The sequence below is a fragment of the Globicephala melas genome, chromosome 1 (genome assembly GCF_963455315.2).
Source record: "Globicephala melas chromosome 1, mGloMel1.2, whole genome shotgun sequence".
Lineage (NCBI taxonomy): Eukaryota > Metazoa > Chordata > Mammalia > Artiodactyla > Delphinidae > Globicephala > Globicephala melas.
This window is the reverse complement of record NC_083314.1, coordinates 92,949,918-92,966,620: the sequence shown is the minus strand read 5'-3', so window position 1 is coordinate 92,966,620 and position 16,703 is coordinate 92,949,918. Positions and strand designations below refer to the sequence as shown.

The following is a 16,703-nucleotide window of genomic DNA, read 5'->3' as shown; positions in this document are numbered from 1 at the left end:
AACCTCATGCCTGAGACGTGGGCAAGGTCTGAGGGGACAGGACACAAACATATGGATTGGAATAATATTGTTAAAATTACCACACTAGACAAGGCAATCTTCAGGCCCAATGCAATTCCTATCAAAATACCAAGGACAGGGACTTCCCTGTGGTCCAGTGGTTAAGACTCTGTGCTTCCACTACAGGGGGCATGGGTTTGATCCCTGGTCAGGGAACTAAGATCCTGCATGCCATGTGGCACCACCAAAACAAAACAAAACAAAACAACAACCTCCCTCAAAAAAACCCCAACCAACCAACCAAGGACATTAGTCACAGAACTAGAACAAAAATGTAAAAATTTGTATGGAAACACAAAAGACCCAGAATTGCCAAAACAATCCTGAGGAAAAAGAGCAAAGCTGGAGGCATAACCTTTCCAGACTTCAGACTATACTACAAAGCTACAGTAATCAAAATAGTGTGATATTGGCATGAAAACACACAAACAGATTAAGGGAACAGAATACAGAGTCCAGAGATAAACCCACACACCTATGCTCAATTAACCTATGACAAAGGAGGTAAGAATATATGATGGAGAAAAGACAGTCTCTTCAACAAGTGGTGGTGTGAAAGCTGGACAGCTTATCTATCAACCAATGAAATTAGAACTCCCTCACACCATGTACAAAGATAAACTCAAAATGGTTTAAGGATCTAAATATAAGAAACGATGCCATAAAACTCCTAGAAGAGAACATAGGTAAAACATTCTCTGACATAAATCATAGCAATGTTTTCTTAGGTCAGTCTACCAAGGCAATAGAAATAAAAGCAAAAATAAACAAATGGGACCTAATCAAATGTAAAAGCTTATGCACAGCAGAGGAAACCATCAATGAAAGGACAACCTACGAATGGGAGAAAATATTTGCAAATGATATGACTGATAAGGGGTTAATATCCAACATATATAAAGAGCTCATAAAACTCAACATCAAAAAAACCCCAAACAACCTGGTTAAAAAATGGACAGAAGACCTGAATAGATGTTTTTCCAAAGAAGATATACAGATGGCCAAGAGGCACATGAAAAGGTGCTCAACGTTGCTAATCATCAGAGAAATGCAAATCAAAACCACAATGAGATACCACCTCACACTTGTCAGAATGGCTATCATCAAGAACACAAATAAATACTGGAGGGAATGTATAAAAGAGAACCCTCGTACACTATTGGTGGGAATGTAAATTAGTGCAGCCACAGTGGGAAACAGTATGACAGTTTCTCAAAAAACTAAAAATAGAACTACCATACGACCCAGCAATTCCACTCTTGGGTATATATATATATATATATGAAAAAAATGAAAACACTAATTTGAAAAGATAAATGCACCCCAATGTTCAAAGCAGCATTATTTACAGTTGCCAAGACATGGAAGCAGCCCAAGTGCCCATCAACAGATGAATGGATAAAAAAGACATGGTATATATATAGACAATGGAATACTACTCAGCCATAAAAAATGAAATCTTGCCATTTGCAACAACATGGATGGACTTGGAGGGTATCATGCTAAGTGAAGTAAGTCAGACAGAGAAAGACAAATACTGTATGATATGACTTATATGTGGAATCTAAAAAATAAACTAGTGAATATAACAAAGAAACAAACTTACAGAGAACAGACTAGTGGTTACCAGAGGGGAGAGGAAGGGGGAGGGGCAAGACAGGGATAGGGGATTAAAATGTACAAACTATTAAGTATAAAATAAACTACAAGGATATATTGTACAACATAGGGAATATAGCCAATATTTTATAATAACTATAAATGGAGTATAAGCTTTAAAAACTGTGAATCACTATGTTGTACACCTGTAACTTACGTAATATTGTACATCAACTATATTGAAAAGTCTGAGGGGACAGATCAGAGGCTCCTGCTAGGTTCTGCTGTGATCGGCACAAAGTTGTCCCAGATGATCCCGTACAATCCTGTGTACTGGGGAGGAGGTTTGAGGGTTTCCCCTAGAGTGGCCATAACCCCACCCTGCTTCTGCCAGCAAGTGGAGTACTTTCTCCTTAACTTATGTAACCTTTCTTAATCTGCACTGTCCAGGGAAATCATGACAATCTACATAGAAAGATCAGGTTCAAACTCATATTGAACCATAGTTCTTTATTAACTTGAAGTTGCTGCTGTAATTTGAATATCAGCAGAGAGAATTTGTTGGCATTGTTTTTCCGCTCTGTGAGGACATTCTAGTCAAAAGGAAAAGCAGTCTGTACAAGGGTGTGGTGATTATGAATATCATTTAAGTCATGATTTTAACCTCTAATAGTGCCACATTTATTGACCATCTTCCATATGTCTAACACTAGAATTAAGGTATGTATGTAGATGCTACACAAAGACAAATTTTTGGCTTGATCAAACACTGAGTGCCTACGGCATATTCCTTACATTAGCTTTTGTGTTCTTCATCACAACCCAAAAGAGTTGGTGGTATTATCACCATCTGAGATTAGAAAACAGGTTCAGAGATGAGTTTGAATTCAGACTCAGGTCTGTCTTACTCCAAAGTCCATGCCCACAGGATGGCAGGGGCTGCCTCAGGTCTCAGAGAAAAGTCTTTCACTGGAGGCGTTCAAGCCTGTAAACTGGCTATACCACCTAGTCATAAATAAAGGGAAGCCCTCAGGGAGGAGTTACATGCTGGTCTTTTCCCTTTGGTTTTCTTTCCTTGGCAAGCAACTGACAGATTTCTGACAGAATCTTAACTGAATTTTTTTTTTTTCGGTACGTGGGCCTCTCACTGTTGTGGCCTCTCCCGTTGCGGAGCACAGGCGCCGGACGCGCAGGCTCAGCGGCCATGGCTCACGGGCCCAGCTGCTCCGCGGCATGTGGGATCCTCCCGGACCGGGGCACAAACCCGTGTTCCCCACAGCGGCAGGTGGACTCCCAACCACTGCGCCACCAGGGAAGCCCCTTAACTGAAAATTTAAAGTATAAACAACATTCTAAAGTTAAAGATATGATTTTTATTGAACATGTATAAGATTCACCTTTACATTACTCAAATATTTTACAATAAAAAAATTTGGCGAAGAAAAGGAAAAAATTTCCTGGATTAATAGCTGGGAGGTTAAAATAAAGAAATATATAAATATGAAGGTCATTCTCCATGTATTAGAGATTAGAATACTAATGGAATCACTTCAATAAAAAATTTTTCATAAACATTTACATGATTACCCACAACTGTATCAATTTCCAGAGGACCAAATAAATGCCTAAGAGGAAGGTGATCCCCCAAGTAAGATGTATTTCCAAAAAAACAAACTGAATATACCGTAAATGTCTTCCTGTATGTGGGATTTGGTCAATGAATATCAGCAAGAGAATTCATTGTTATATGCATAAGATGAACATAAACATTTGTAAATGTGGAGTTTGTTGTCCACGGAAATAAAAAATTTTGCCAGTTTTGTCATATGGAGAGTAGCTAGAGACCACCCACATGACCATTTAAAATATACTGTGTATATACTATCTTCTGAAAAGTCACATATATAAGGGAATAAGGCCTTTATATCTAAAGCAGTCTTAAAACAGGTTAATATAGGCATGTTTCATCCTTTGTATTTTTAGACTTCATCTTCTTTAACATCTCAGCTATTAAGACTATGTACAGTACCTAAGCCAACACATGGGTAACGGCACAACACAATTTCAACTACAGTACTAGGTTACATTAACATGACATACCATCCAAGAGAACTGACCAAGCATAATTTCTGAACTGCCCCAGTTAAAGGTCTGTTAAAATAAAATGCAACCCTGTCATATAAGCCCAGTATCTTTTAGAGCATTATCATATATAATGGAAGCCTAACACTTCAGAGAACTTCAACGAAGTATTTAATAATACCATCAGCTTGAACTTGTAAGGTAGTCTAGTTAGCATGGAAATCTTAAATTCTAAAAATACTTCTGGATGTTTTAATATATTAAAACTCATTGATACCTGAATGTGTGGGTGACTGGAGGCTAGTAGGCGATTTTTTTCCCTTCTAGCAACAAATGGGCTAAGTGGTGGACCTCTGTGGCTCACGGTTTCCATTTAAAAAACCAAAAAGCACATATACAGAAGAATCTAGTTAGGACATCATTACTCTGATAGTATTTTGCTGAAATGGGTTGGTGGACTTTAGGATTCTTGGCCAAGACTTTCTCAGATTATAAGTACCAGTCCAAATTAGTTGTCTGTATACAGAAGCCTTCACCACCACCATCGCAAAGGGGGAGTCAACCATCAGAGTGTAAATTAATGGCCCAGGGCCTTCTCTGCCCTCTGCTACCCTTCACATCCTCTCTAGTCTTGGTCACCAGCACAAGTCACAGGAAGTGGGCTCCTGACTGGTCTCTGTGTTTCCCCCAAACAAGGTATTTAAGACACTTCATTATCTGATCAGAAATACTTAGCTTTAAAAATACCATCAATCTTTTTCTCTAGGGTAAGATTAGAAAAAGAAAATGTTATATATCTGCAAATTCTCCAGGACTAGGTGATTTAAAATTCGACTTTAATATTAAAAAAATAAAATATTTAATATTTAAAAGTTGAAAATTTATTAAGATTTAATTTTTCAGATTTATTTTTGAAACTCAAAATGGAACCAAAAGTAGACTTGGTATTTAATAAGCAGATTTTTTTCAATAGCTATATGGTTAAGATATTACTAGTATATACTCTAAGAAAAACTAGAAAGTAAGACACTTAGGTCCTTTAACAAATATTTTCAAGGACTGTAATGAAATCTGATTGCAAAGTATTATGATAGAACACAAAATAGAATAAAATAAATCCAGACTTTCACTGAAGAAAGCGGACACTGTCATCTTTTTTCTTCCTAATGTTTCTACTTATCAAAACATATGTTATACTTACTAGTACCTTAAGCAAGATGTATCTGGTGGCTGCTCAAATTGTAAAGGCACGATTTTCAAAATCTCTCCACATTTTGTTCTTAAAAAATAATGCTATATCATCTTAAATACCAAGAGCCAGTCTTGTATAAAGGTATTGGGCCAAGGGCAGCCAAGGATGAGTAAGATGTGGGCAGTGCCCTAATCACAGCATCTTTTACATATCTGAAAAATGTCCTCACTGAACCTAACTTACAATCTAGTTTTTATTATCACTTTCAAAACTGCAAAATCATCTGCAGAAGTGCCAATAAAAAACATAGCTTAGAAATAATACTTTGAAAATAGAAAAATATGTTTTTAAGACGTCATAATAAATATCTCTCTAAACAATATCTTCACATCTCTATTAAAAACTTTCTTTGATTGTTTTTTTCTTCCCATGATATATAACGAATGGATCAATTCACCTGTTTATTCGCAGACGGCATGTCTTTACCATTAAGGTAATATTTTCCTTGGTTAGACTAAAATGTTCAGGTCAATTTTTTTTCTTCAAAACAAATCTTAAAAAATAAAAAAGCATGACTAATGAGTCAGAAAATCCTATCTTTCAACATTCAAGATATTCTAAAACGGGGTGTTATCTCTTTAAAAAAATATCAGAATCTATTTATAAAAGTAGTATTGAATTAATTTGGAATACCCAATCCTTGAAATATTAAAAAAAAAAACCCTAACATGAACTATTCAAAAATTTTCAAACCTCTAAATCTGGATATTAAAAATAAATTAAAAAAAATAATATATTTTTCCCTCTGACTTTGCCAACATGGAAATATTAGACCAAAGTAATTCTAACACAGCACATTTCTTGGACATGGTTTTGAAAGTAAGGACTGGGAATGACTGGTTCTACAGAATCAATATTTTTCTTCAGTGACTGAGTGATTCCAAGAAAATTAAGATCTTTCCATACAGACACTGTCATGTAAGACCAGAAAAACTCTTAAGGTTTATCTGCTGTGCTATTTAACTGGATCCAGATCAGATATTCTTATTTTAAAAGCTCTATTTGATGTATGTTATATTCTATTCTTGCCTCAAAATAACTAATTTCTGATACAGTAAAGAAGAAAACAGAAAACCATGGGTCCATGTCAGTGATGTCAAGTGGCTGTCCCCTGTCCTTTATCCACTACCTCCTTGGAATAATTTTCAGTTTCATGTAAGCCTGAACTTACAGAGAAAAGGCAGCTCTGTTTCTGACCATATCACAATTTTCCTCCTGTTGTTCTAAATTTTGACTCCTGAAACCATCAGATATTATTCTGTTAACAGAGCTCTTACATTAGGGTGTCTTATGGTTGCCTAACAATATGGAGTCTTAAACTTCGGTCTCTCATATAGTGCTAGCGGGAGTTCTGTAGCTCATCTAATATTAACAAGTAATGATACATACTGCATAATAATAGCATTATACCCATTCACATATCTCAGACTTAAATAACTCACATTTGTTATTCAATTTATGACTAATACATTTAGAATTAAGCATTTTACATGTTTAAAATGTAGTATAACACCTTCCCAAATCACGAACACCCACATTTTATATCAAATATTGCATCAAAAAGAGTGAATGAACTTAGTACAATACCGTGATAGTATAATATGGAAGATTTCCTTCACAGGCATTATATCTATTCTTGGCAAAGCTTATAGAGTTTAAATTATTTTCACTTATTGTCTCTCAAACATAAAATTAAAAAATTAGAGCCCAAATCAGTCAAGCACTTCTGTCACACGTTTTACACTTCAACATTAAAATTATACTCAGATGTATAGTGCTGTTTTTCCCACTGGATGTTTTGAAAAAAAAAAAGAAGGCTTTTCATTATTATGTGCAGTGACCACAGAAGCTGTGTACCTCTAAGTACACGTGGCACACTGCCCTGATACTACCATTCCGATGTTCCCTGTGGGTGGGTGAGAAAGGAGAGTGGTGGGCACCTTCAGAGAAGAAATCAGTGTTGGCTTTCCTCTTGATAGATGAACATGCCGCATTTTTTTTTAATAGGTTCACTTTCTCATAAGTGCTTGAATAAAGTGCCTTGACAGCTCAACTGACCACATCTTAAACCCCTAGGGAAGCTTCAGTTCACCAGCTTGATTTCTAGCGTTTGATCACAACTTGTTCATAAGCTCCAGACCCCACCCTAAAAGTAGGGAAAAAACAAAACAAAACTTCAAACTTGTGAGCTGTAGTGTTTGAGATTGTTCCACTTAATTTTGTCCCCAAAGAGATAGTGCATTAGGCATTTTCTACTTGATTTGATATCCACAAGGTTTATATTAGATATCACAGAGAGAAAGTACTTGAAGTATTGAATGTTTATAATTGATACACTGGGATTAGTCTAGTCCCTGATCACCTCATACTTATTCCCACAGTAATCTAGTAATGTTTCCAAATTCTTAACTATCAACACACTGTGGCAAACATGTTTATATGTAAATCCAGGAGCATATATTGACTCTAGCAGTTCAGGTCTTGCGCTGACTTAATGGATGATAGTTTTTAGTTGCATTAGTATTGTGGCGTCTTAACGTACTTAACAAGGAAGCGCAAAAATTATTTTAGTCAAATGCAAATGTCTTTATAGGTGGTCAGTATTGTAAATTATATCTATGCTAATGCAGATTAAAAGGGAAAATGATCTTGAAGAGGGCTTTATTTCTTCACGAGCATGGTTTGTCAGACTGCTGGCTGTCCTCCCACATCTACTCTCCCCTTTTCCATGGTTTTAGCTAGGGACAGCCTGCTTGGTTAAAGACCACATTTCCTGAACTCCTTTGTCTACAGGTGTGGCCTTGTGACTAAGTTTCACCCCCAGGGAACGTGAATGGAGATATGCCAACTTCTGCCTCACTTGCTTTAAAGGGACATTGCTTGCCTCGGACTGGTAGCCATTTTGATAACACAGGTAAGGAGGATGGTAAAGGACAAAATGGAGGTACCTGCACCAATGAATCATTTCTGGGGCAAAGCTGTCCCTCCAGGCTGGCCATTTTATTTTTGGGTCTCCTTATTATAGCAGCTTAGCCTTTGCCCTAATATGCCAGGTACTAACTGACCTCTATTAATGAAATATGGAGAATACTAAAAGACTTAAAATTTGCAAGCTTTGTGAATAAAGTACTTAGAAATACTTAAATTAAGTAAAGACCTCAACAATAGGCTTTTCTTTTTTCTATTGTTGATTCACCTGGCACCTTGGCCTTACGTTATAATGGAATGAACACATGTTCCGTCTATTGTTTCTTGGTCTGGGAGGATAAGGTTTTTGTTTTTGTTTTTCTGGTGCTGAAGGAAAGTGCAGCGTTTATTGCAGTACACCACGTAAGGAGTCCAGGGCAGGTAGTGCCCCAAACATCCAAACTGGGAATTTCCTGGCACTCCAGTGGTTAGGACTCCGTGCTTTCACTGCCAAGGGCGCGGGTTCAATTTCAATCCCTGGTTGTGGAACTAATACCCTGCAAACCTTGCAGCACGGCAAAAAAACCCCAACCAACCAAACAAACAAAAAAAAACACCAAACCCAACCAAAAAAAAACCCCGGACTCCCCTGATAAAGGTTTTCTATGAGCCTATAAACACAGTGTCTTTTTGAGGGAGCTGGATTTATTTTTGGATGAGGATCATTCTACCCTTTCACTGACCCCTCCTGAGTGATAAGGAGGAAGGCTAAAGTGGTATTGCATGGTGGGAGGGTATTACTGCTTAAAGTTATCACCGGGCGCCTATCTCCTCATTTGTCAAGATGCCAGGGACTACTACCTGACATTTCACTCTGAGTATGCCAGAGATCAGTAAGACCAGAAGCAACCACCATGACTGGTCTCTGCCCTTAATGGAATTTTAAGGGGAAATTCTAAACAATGGAAGTAAGGTAGTAGTTACTAGTCCACCAGGACTGAATTGGAATTCTCAGTTGATTGCTCAGAGACTTCTGTTCTTAAAGATTCATTCTAAAGAAGAAATAGAAACATCCTCAACAGAATACCAGTGAACACTCTTTCACAGCTGCAGATAATCAGAATTTGAAGGAACCTTGGTGAGCACCACTGCACATAGGCTTTTAGATGCCCTAAAATGGTTCTGCTTCGGGCAGTGATGGAGTGACAGGAACCAGACTTTCGCTCCTACTTCAAATAACTAGAAAACTGGATAGACTATATGAAGCAACAGTTTTCACACACTGGACAACAGGCAGCATGGGACTGGCCCTGAGATAAGGGAAAGAAAGAAAGAAAAGCCAGACAAACTGCCTCAGCTTGCTGCCTAAAGCCATCTCCTTCTGGACCCTCCCAGCCTACAGCACAGGGAGGGAGGACCCAGATACAGCTAGGTGGTCTCTGTCAGTGGAGGGCTCAGGTCAGAGCTCAGGGATGCAGGAGCTACAATTTGTAAGTCCGGGGTACCAGAAGGAGTGGAGAAAAATAATGGCTGCAGAATTTCCAATTTTGATGAAAATTTTAAACCCACAGATTCAAGAAAAGCTCAATGAACCCTAAGCAGAATAAACACAAAGAAAAACACGCCAAGGCACATCATAAGCAAACTGCTAAAAACCAGAGATAAAGAGAAAAGCTTAAAAGCAGTCAGAGATGAAAGATAAATCACAGAGGAATAAAAGTAGAAATGAAAGCAGACTACTTGTCAGAAATTAAATGTCCCAAAGGCAAGCAAGGAGGTACATGCAGGGTTCTGTAAGCAGCCCTGAGCTGGCCAGGCTGTATCCACTAGACTTAAAATGGATTACTGCAAACAGTCCTCCCCAAGTCTCTATCACTTGTTGCCCTGTTCTCTTCAATCTCACAGGTTCCCTTTTGGAACTGTGGTTCTTGTGCCTCTTCTGTGCCCTAGGTAAATGATTCTAGTTTCATCCTGTGCTACTAGTTTATCTTACATAATGGATCTAACACTAACACATTAGCTTCTCTGATGAATACCCACTATTTATGGAGGGCCTATGTGTACAAGTACTTGCTGGACAGTTCAAATTAACTGCCATAAGAACTCTGAAAGACAGACCTTTAATTAGTATGTATAAAGTACTTGAGTGTTTACTGCATACCAGATTTTGTCCTAAGCATTACCATGTCTTCCCTCGTTTAATTTTAACACTATTAACTCTTATGAGGTGGGTTCTATTATCATCACTATTTTACAGGTGAGGACACTGAGGCAGAAAGAAGTGAAGTAACTTACCAAAGACACACAGCTAATAAATGGTGGAGCTTGGGACTGAACACAGGCAGCCCACTCCAGAGCGTGTGTTGTTCTCCCAGGGATGCATCTGTCTTTTTGGTAGCAAGTGAGAGATGCAGTATGTCAAGATCATGGCTAAGCCAGGTAATTATGGCTAAGCCAGGAACAGAACCCATATCTGACTCCATGGCCCATCCTCCTTTCACCATGACACATTGTTTCTGACATTCTTCAGCATGTAATATGAATCTACTTCAACCCCTAATTGTCCCTTTAGGCTTTCACGTATTGGGTGATTTTTTTTAACATTCATTTGGAAGGAGGACGGGAGCCAGAATTCTTAACTACATAAATGCCCTTATATCCTAGGTTCTAGATTCTCTCTCAACTAGAAATTATCTTTCTTTTCTCCGAGTAACAACACAAATAGCTAGCACATATTGAGAACCTTTTATGTGCCAGGTACTGTGCTAAGTAACTTTACATAAGTGATCTAAACCTAACCCTCACAAAAATCCTATGAGTTACATAACTTATTTACCATTCCCATTTTACAGGTGAGGAAAATGAGGCTTACAGAGAGTTTACTAACACTGTAAAGTCAATAGTGGAAGAGCTATGACTGGACCCTGAGTAGTCTAATGAGATAGCCCATGCGTTTATTATTTTGGTTCCTTTTGGTTGGAACTGTAGCTTTTGCTGTTTCTCCACCTAAAATAATAATAGCTAGGGCTTACTGAGTATATCATGTCATTTATACTTTATAACAACTCCAGGAAGTAGGCATATGATCACATTTTTAATAGAGTTCAGTTCAACTGAAGTTAAATGATTTACTCCCAAAGTGGTCTGGTTAAGATGTGAACCTGTCTCTTTTAACTCAAAAACACATTTTCTCTACCATACATGTCATTGTCCTTATAAATGTCATTCTTCTACCTAGTTCCCTGCTACTAGTCTTTCCCTGCTCCCATCTACCCTCAAAATTATGGCCAGTTACTTTTCTAAAATGCCAATCTGATAGGTCAGTTCCCTGCTGAAGAATGACCAATGGCTCCCCAGTGTACACAAGAAGGGTAAACATTTTGTTATGGGGACGGAGGCTCTTTACAACCTGTCTTCAAGATACTTCCCAGCCTCATGTCCCACAACTCCATTTCACATGCCCCACCTCCTTAGAAAAACCTGTGTATGGGCATTCTCTAAGTAGGTGATATTATTCATAAACCAGTAAGATAAAATGATTAAGTACAATGAATGGGCTTTAGACTCAAGAGACATGGGTATGACCTTGGTTTTAACACTTACTAGCTTTAAGGCCTTCCTTGGGTAAACTTCCTTAACCTCTTTTTATCTTTGCTTCCTCTTTTAAAAAACTAATAATAGTGTTGAAAGAGGTGAGAATTGAATGAAACATACACATGGTGCTCAGCACATAACTAATAAAAGTTCAATAAGTATTGCCTATAATTATTATATATTCACTACTATATAATTATATATTATAATTATTATGCCTGTTAAGTTCCTTCTATGTGTCCCTACTACCAGGAATATCTGTCTTCCACATACCCCTTCGTAACCACTCACTTATCTTTTATTCTCCCAAAGACCCTCTTCAAGTGTCAACTTTTCTCTGTCTGAGTAAGGTGCCACCTCAGTTTCCTCTACTTCTCTGTGTTACAGAATTTATCATACTACTATAAAATTTAGCCTGTCTATCTCACCTGCTAGAAAGGGTCAGATAACAAATATCTTAGGAGGGCCACATAGTCTCTGTTATACTGCTCATGGCTCCTACTGTAGCACAAAGCAGCCAATTCAGACAATATGTGTAGACAATACGTAGACAGGTGGGCTGTATTCCAATAAAACTTTGTTTACAGAAATAGGCAGTGAGCCAACAGGGCCCACGGGCTGTAGTTTTCCAAACTCACATGCTAGACTATAATCTAGCTGAGGGTAAGAGCTGGGTCTTTCTTCTTTGCACCCTTAACCACAAGTTGGCCCAATAAATTGTTACTGAATTTAATAAGTGCATAAGTAAATGAAAGTTACAAAAGGTCTAAATTGTGTGACTCCTCTATCCTCCACAGCACAGTTTTATTCCCACCTATCACATCTGAAGGTAGTTAGTTGCTGATGTAGGTGTTTGCTCCTTTGTATCCTTTGGGCCCTGCAATGTGATGGACGCATAGGAGGTACTCAACAAAATGAGTATTGGTAGAAGAAATGAATTAAACATTCTTTCTGGTTTTGAGCATTAGAGAATAAAATAACTGTCTTGGACCAAGGGGGCTCCCTCCCCCTGCAACTCTGACTTAGACTGTCGTTGTGCTGGAATTCTACATAAATACTCCACAGAAATACTGGGTACTGGGTGCACAGGGATCAGGCTGTGGGGAAGCAGTGGAGTGATCAGAATTTCTAAGGTGTCCTCAGCATCTGTGCTCACTATCATCTGCTGCAGTGCTGGGAACCAGAATGCTAAGTTTGGCAGGTGCCTTTTCTTCATCTGAATCTAAATAACTACCAACATGAAAATTAGTTTTCCAAACTTATTTTTCTTAATATGTATGTTAGGCTCTAGTGGGGCGCAGAAAAGAGAGTACAGAAAAGATTAATATCAGTGTCTGCTACTGAGTGGTTGTGTAACTGCTCATAACAGACAAGATCACTGATTGAAAATATGATTTTGCTTTGCTGTAAGATATCAGACTAAGAACTCTTTTCTAAATGTCCTTTGTATACTGCAGCTTGCCCAGTGCTCTACCAGTTCTCTACTAATATATTCTAAAAATACATCTAAGGAAATCAACAAATAAACTTATAAAATACAATTTCAAACATACTCAGGATAAGGAAAACTAAGAGCTACACTAAGAGCTGTAATTCTTCTCATGGAACTACTAATATTGTGCTTTCTAGCCTCAATCTAATACAAACTTTGTAACCTTCATCCTCTACTCACGAGCATTTAAAAGAAAAAGTCAGTCTATTCTTTATTTTAGTGAGATACTCTTTGGACTACATACCTGTTTGGAAGATGATGACTGCCAAAGGTTGTACTTCCCCCAGGACCCACAAATAACCTCAGTCCTTCTTCTGCAATATACATTTACAGTATTTGTTATAGGTACAATTATTAGATTGTCAAATAATATTCATATTATAATAAATTCACATTTTACATTCAGTTTTGTTAAAGAAATAAAAACTTAAAAAAAGAACTACATACATGTTTTAAAACAGGCAGTTTAAAAGATATCCTAATAGTTACTTCTTGTTAACTTTCTTAAAGCCCAGTAAAGAAGACAGCTGTTCCTACAAACTTCCTCAAGCAGGGTTTAATTATTTTTCTTTACAACCAGTTACATAATGAAACTAAGTCCATTGTTAACTGCTCTCTATTCACACCAGCATGAATAATTATAACTTTCAAATTGGTGGCACGTAAATTTTCAGTTTCAGTGAAAATGCTAAGGAGGGAATGAGGCATTCTGTTACTCACTATCATTTTAAGATCACCACCTAACCTTCCAAATTGCAATAGTGACTTGAGGTACTCATGCCCAGTTATGACAAAGCAGATGTAGGTATCTGTCATAAGGTATATAATCATGGCAGACATTGATGCATAGTTAAAAAATACAATAAAAGCTTTCTTTAAAATTGATATTTTTAAACTAAAGTTAATTCTTTTCCAAATTTGATATCCATTAAACTAAACTATCCAAGAACTAAAAAGTTATCTTCAGATTTTTATGGGTGTGAAATTTATTTTACAAATACCGAACACTCAGTATCATAACGTACTGACTCTTTACTGCTGACCACATTGATTATACAAACCCGGGTCACATACATCCATATATACTTAATGGTTATCTACACACCTTCTGCACTGGAATCTAGGCTGAAGTCTTGACTTTGTAATATTTTCTCCACAATATCATCTGCATCCACTCTGGTGTCATCAACTCGCTTCAGCTGAGATTCTACAGAATCTTGTTTCACTGGGCATCTTTGAAAATAATTTTTAAAAATTTCCTTTTTTATTATGTTATGAAAAAAAAGTGTTTTTTTTTTTTCTTTTTTCCATTTAAACTGAGACCAAAATGATACCTGTTGAGTGTTTCGGAAGCTGTATCTTCTTTATCAGCTGTATCAAGACTTGGTCCAGCTATCTTTTGCTCAATTTCATCACATGGCTCTAGAATACTTTCAATTCCTGTTGATGTACTTCCCACTGAGGTATTTCTCCTGTGGCAGAACTCAGAGAAACTAGATGACCGGGAGTGGCAAGAGCTATACCCTGTCAGAGAAAATCACTCTGGATGTAACACTAGTATCAAACACACTGCAACCAAACATTCTCCTCCCGCACCATAGCAATTCCAAGTCCCTTCAGAGCAATTCAACTTCACTCTTAGCCTCTACCTGATACTTTTGACTGCTGGCTTGCATAGCTTGATGTTCTAGAATGTCCACAGGCACCAAGTTCATCTGGAACAGAGGCACTCTTTGCTGAGAGATCTGCAATAACATAATGTTACTATTACTGTCAACAAGTCAATGGTCAATTTGTATTCTAATCTACGTATTTTAGAAACTAAGTTCATTATCAAGTTACAGAGTGAAAGAAATCCCTTTAAATCAGTACAATGTAAACAACTGTGCTGCAAGAAATACTGTGCAAAGAACTTAAATACCTCAGTTTACTGAAGTGCTATAGTACTTTTCATAAGATTTAATAGCACTCTATCTTAAATAAAACTATTTCAGTTTTTATATTTAGTATTTCTCTTATAAAAAGGAGTCAGATGGATTTTTATAAATTCTCACAAAATTGCCAGGTTTTTGGGTGGTTTTTGAGGAAATCTTTCCCTAGATCCATCACGACAGTAGACACTTTGTTACTTTTGTGTTAGTGATGCTGGTGCTAGGCTATAATTTGGACAAATGTCTGTGGTTTAAATCAACACAGCGTGTGATGCAGCACTGAGAATGAGGTTCTTCAGAAATTGATTATAGTATTCAGTTTCAAAGTCAATGTACAAAAAAAGCAGTGTCAAAGCTATTTCTATTATTTTCCTAATAATGTGCATATTCCAGATGCCAATTATGTATTTCCAGAACTAGGCTTCTTCCACAGAATGCAGAAGGGTGACCATTTTCATTAGGGTGAAATATTTGGAAACTAGAACTGTTTTTCACTTAGAGGCAAAAGGTAACTGAGTAACACCGCAATTATAGCAGCAGTTCTATAAATGATATTGAACACAGATGGGCCAACGAATGCTGCCAAATAAGTAAGCTACTGGAGCGACCTGGCCCTTCTGCAAAGGGTTTCTCATTTCTGGACAAGACTGTAAGGTACAAATCCAAACCAGCATCCCTAGTCCTGCTTGACAGTGGTCCTAAGGCCAAATGTTTGGCTACAGCAAATTCTGAACTAAAAGAGTTGGTTCATATCAAGAGTTATATACTTTACTCCTAGCATTGGCTCAGATCTTAATTCATCCATTTATTTATTGGTTTTCAAAATGTGTTCATTCAATAAGTATTTATTAAGCTCTTACCAGGTCAGTGCCCAATACTGTACAAGATATAGGGGTACAAAATAAATAAGATAAAATATATGCTTCACAGTTTAGAGTAGAAGCAGTTATAATACAACGTGGCAAGTACCAAAATACAAGCACCAAAAAGAAGCTATCAAGAGCTCCAAAGGACAAATGCATTGAACACTACTTGGTAATGAAGGAACAACCTCATAGAGGAGGTTAACTCCAGGTCTTTAACAATGCATAGGAATTTCTCAGCTAGACTAGGCAGGGAAAAGCATGCCTTGTCTGTAGGAAAGCAAACAGTTTGGTAAAGTTGGCATATAGGGTAGTGGTGTAGATGACTGAAGGAAAGAGAGAGATGAGCAGATGCCTGCTAATGAAGGACCTTCTCCTATGGGTTTAAGGAAGGAAATAATTCAATGGCTTTAAGAAAGGGTGTGGCTTGACCAGACTGACATTTTGGGAAGATCACTTTGGCAGCAGGATGAACAGGGGGTGAAGGAGTAAAGATTTTCATAATAATTCAGCTGAGATATGTTGAGCAGACACAAATGACAGTACTTAATTACTAACTAGAAGTGTGTGCCAGGATAACTGCAACAGGAAATACAGGGGGAAGAGTTAGGAAGACGACGTGCTGGGTATGTGGAATTTGAGACACCTGAGGACACCCATTCACTATTCATGGAATCTCTACTGTGTCCCTGGTCATTATGCTGTTGATACAAAGAAAAATTAAGACCTGATCACGAAGAACTTAGAAGCTTGCTGAGAAAAAAAGATAAACAGATGGGTTTCAGTCTAATGTGACATAAAGTGGACCTTTCCAAAAAGCATTTGGAAATATGTGCCTGTGGTCAGGACGGAGGCCTGGAGGCAACATGAATTTGTAAATCAAACATATTAACTCATATTTACATGATCACATTTACATTTTT

General features: G+C 37.5%; 1 protein-coding gene across 1 annotated transcript in view; it reads right to left on the bottom strand.

Moving 5' to 3' along the window:
- Nucleotides 1–6,789: 6,789 nt before the first annotated feature.
- Nucleotides 6,790–16,703, bottom strand: part of EEIG2 (EEIG family member 2) — a 104,176-nt gene continuing 94,262 nt past the window's right edge. Inside the window, exons 7-11 of the mRNA XM_030868876.2 lie at nucleotides 14,636–14,731; nucleotides 14,321–14,510; nucleotides 14,092–14,219; nucleotides 13,231–13,300; nucleotides 6,790–7,139 (exon numbers count right to left, since the gene is read on the bottom strand). Coding sequence (XP_030724736.1) covers nucleotides 7,097–7,139; nucleotides 13,231–13,300; nucleotides 14,092–14,219; nucleotides 14,321–14,510; nucleotides 14,636–14,731 — 527 coding nt within the window. The 3' untranslated portion in view covers nucleotides 6,790–7,096. The remainder of the gene's footprint in view (nucleotides 7,140–13,230; nucleotides 13,301–14,091; nucleotides 14,220–14,320; nucleotides 14,511–14,635; nucleotides 14,732–16,703) is intronic.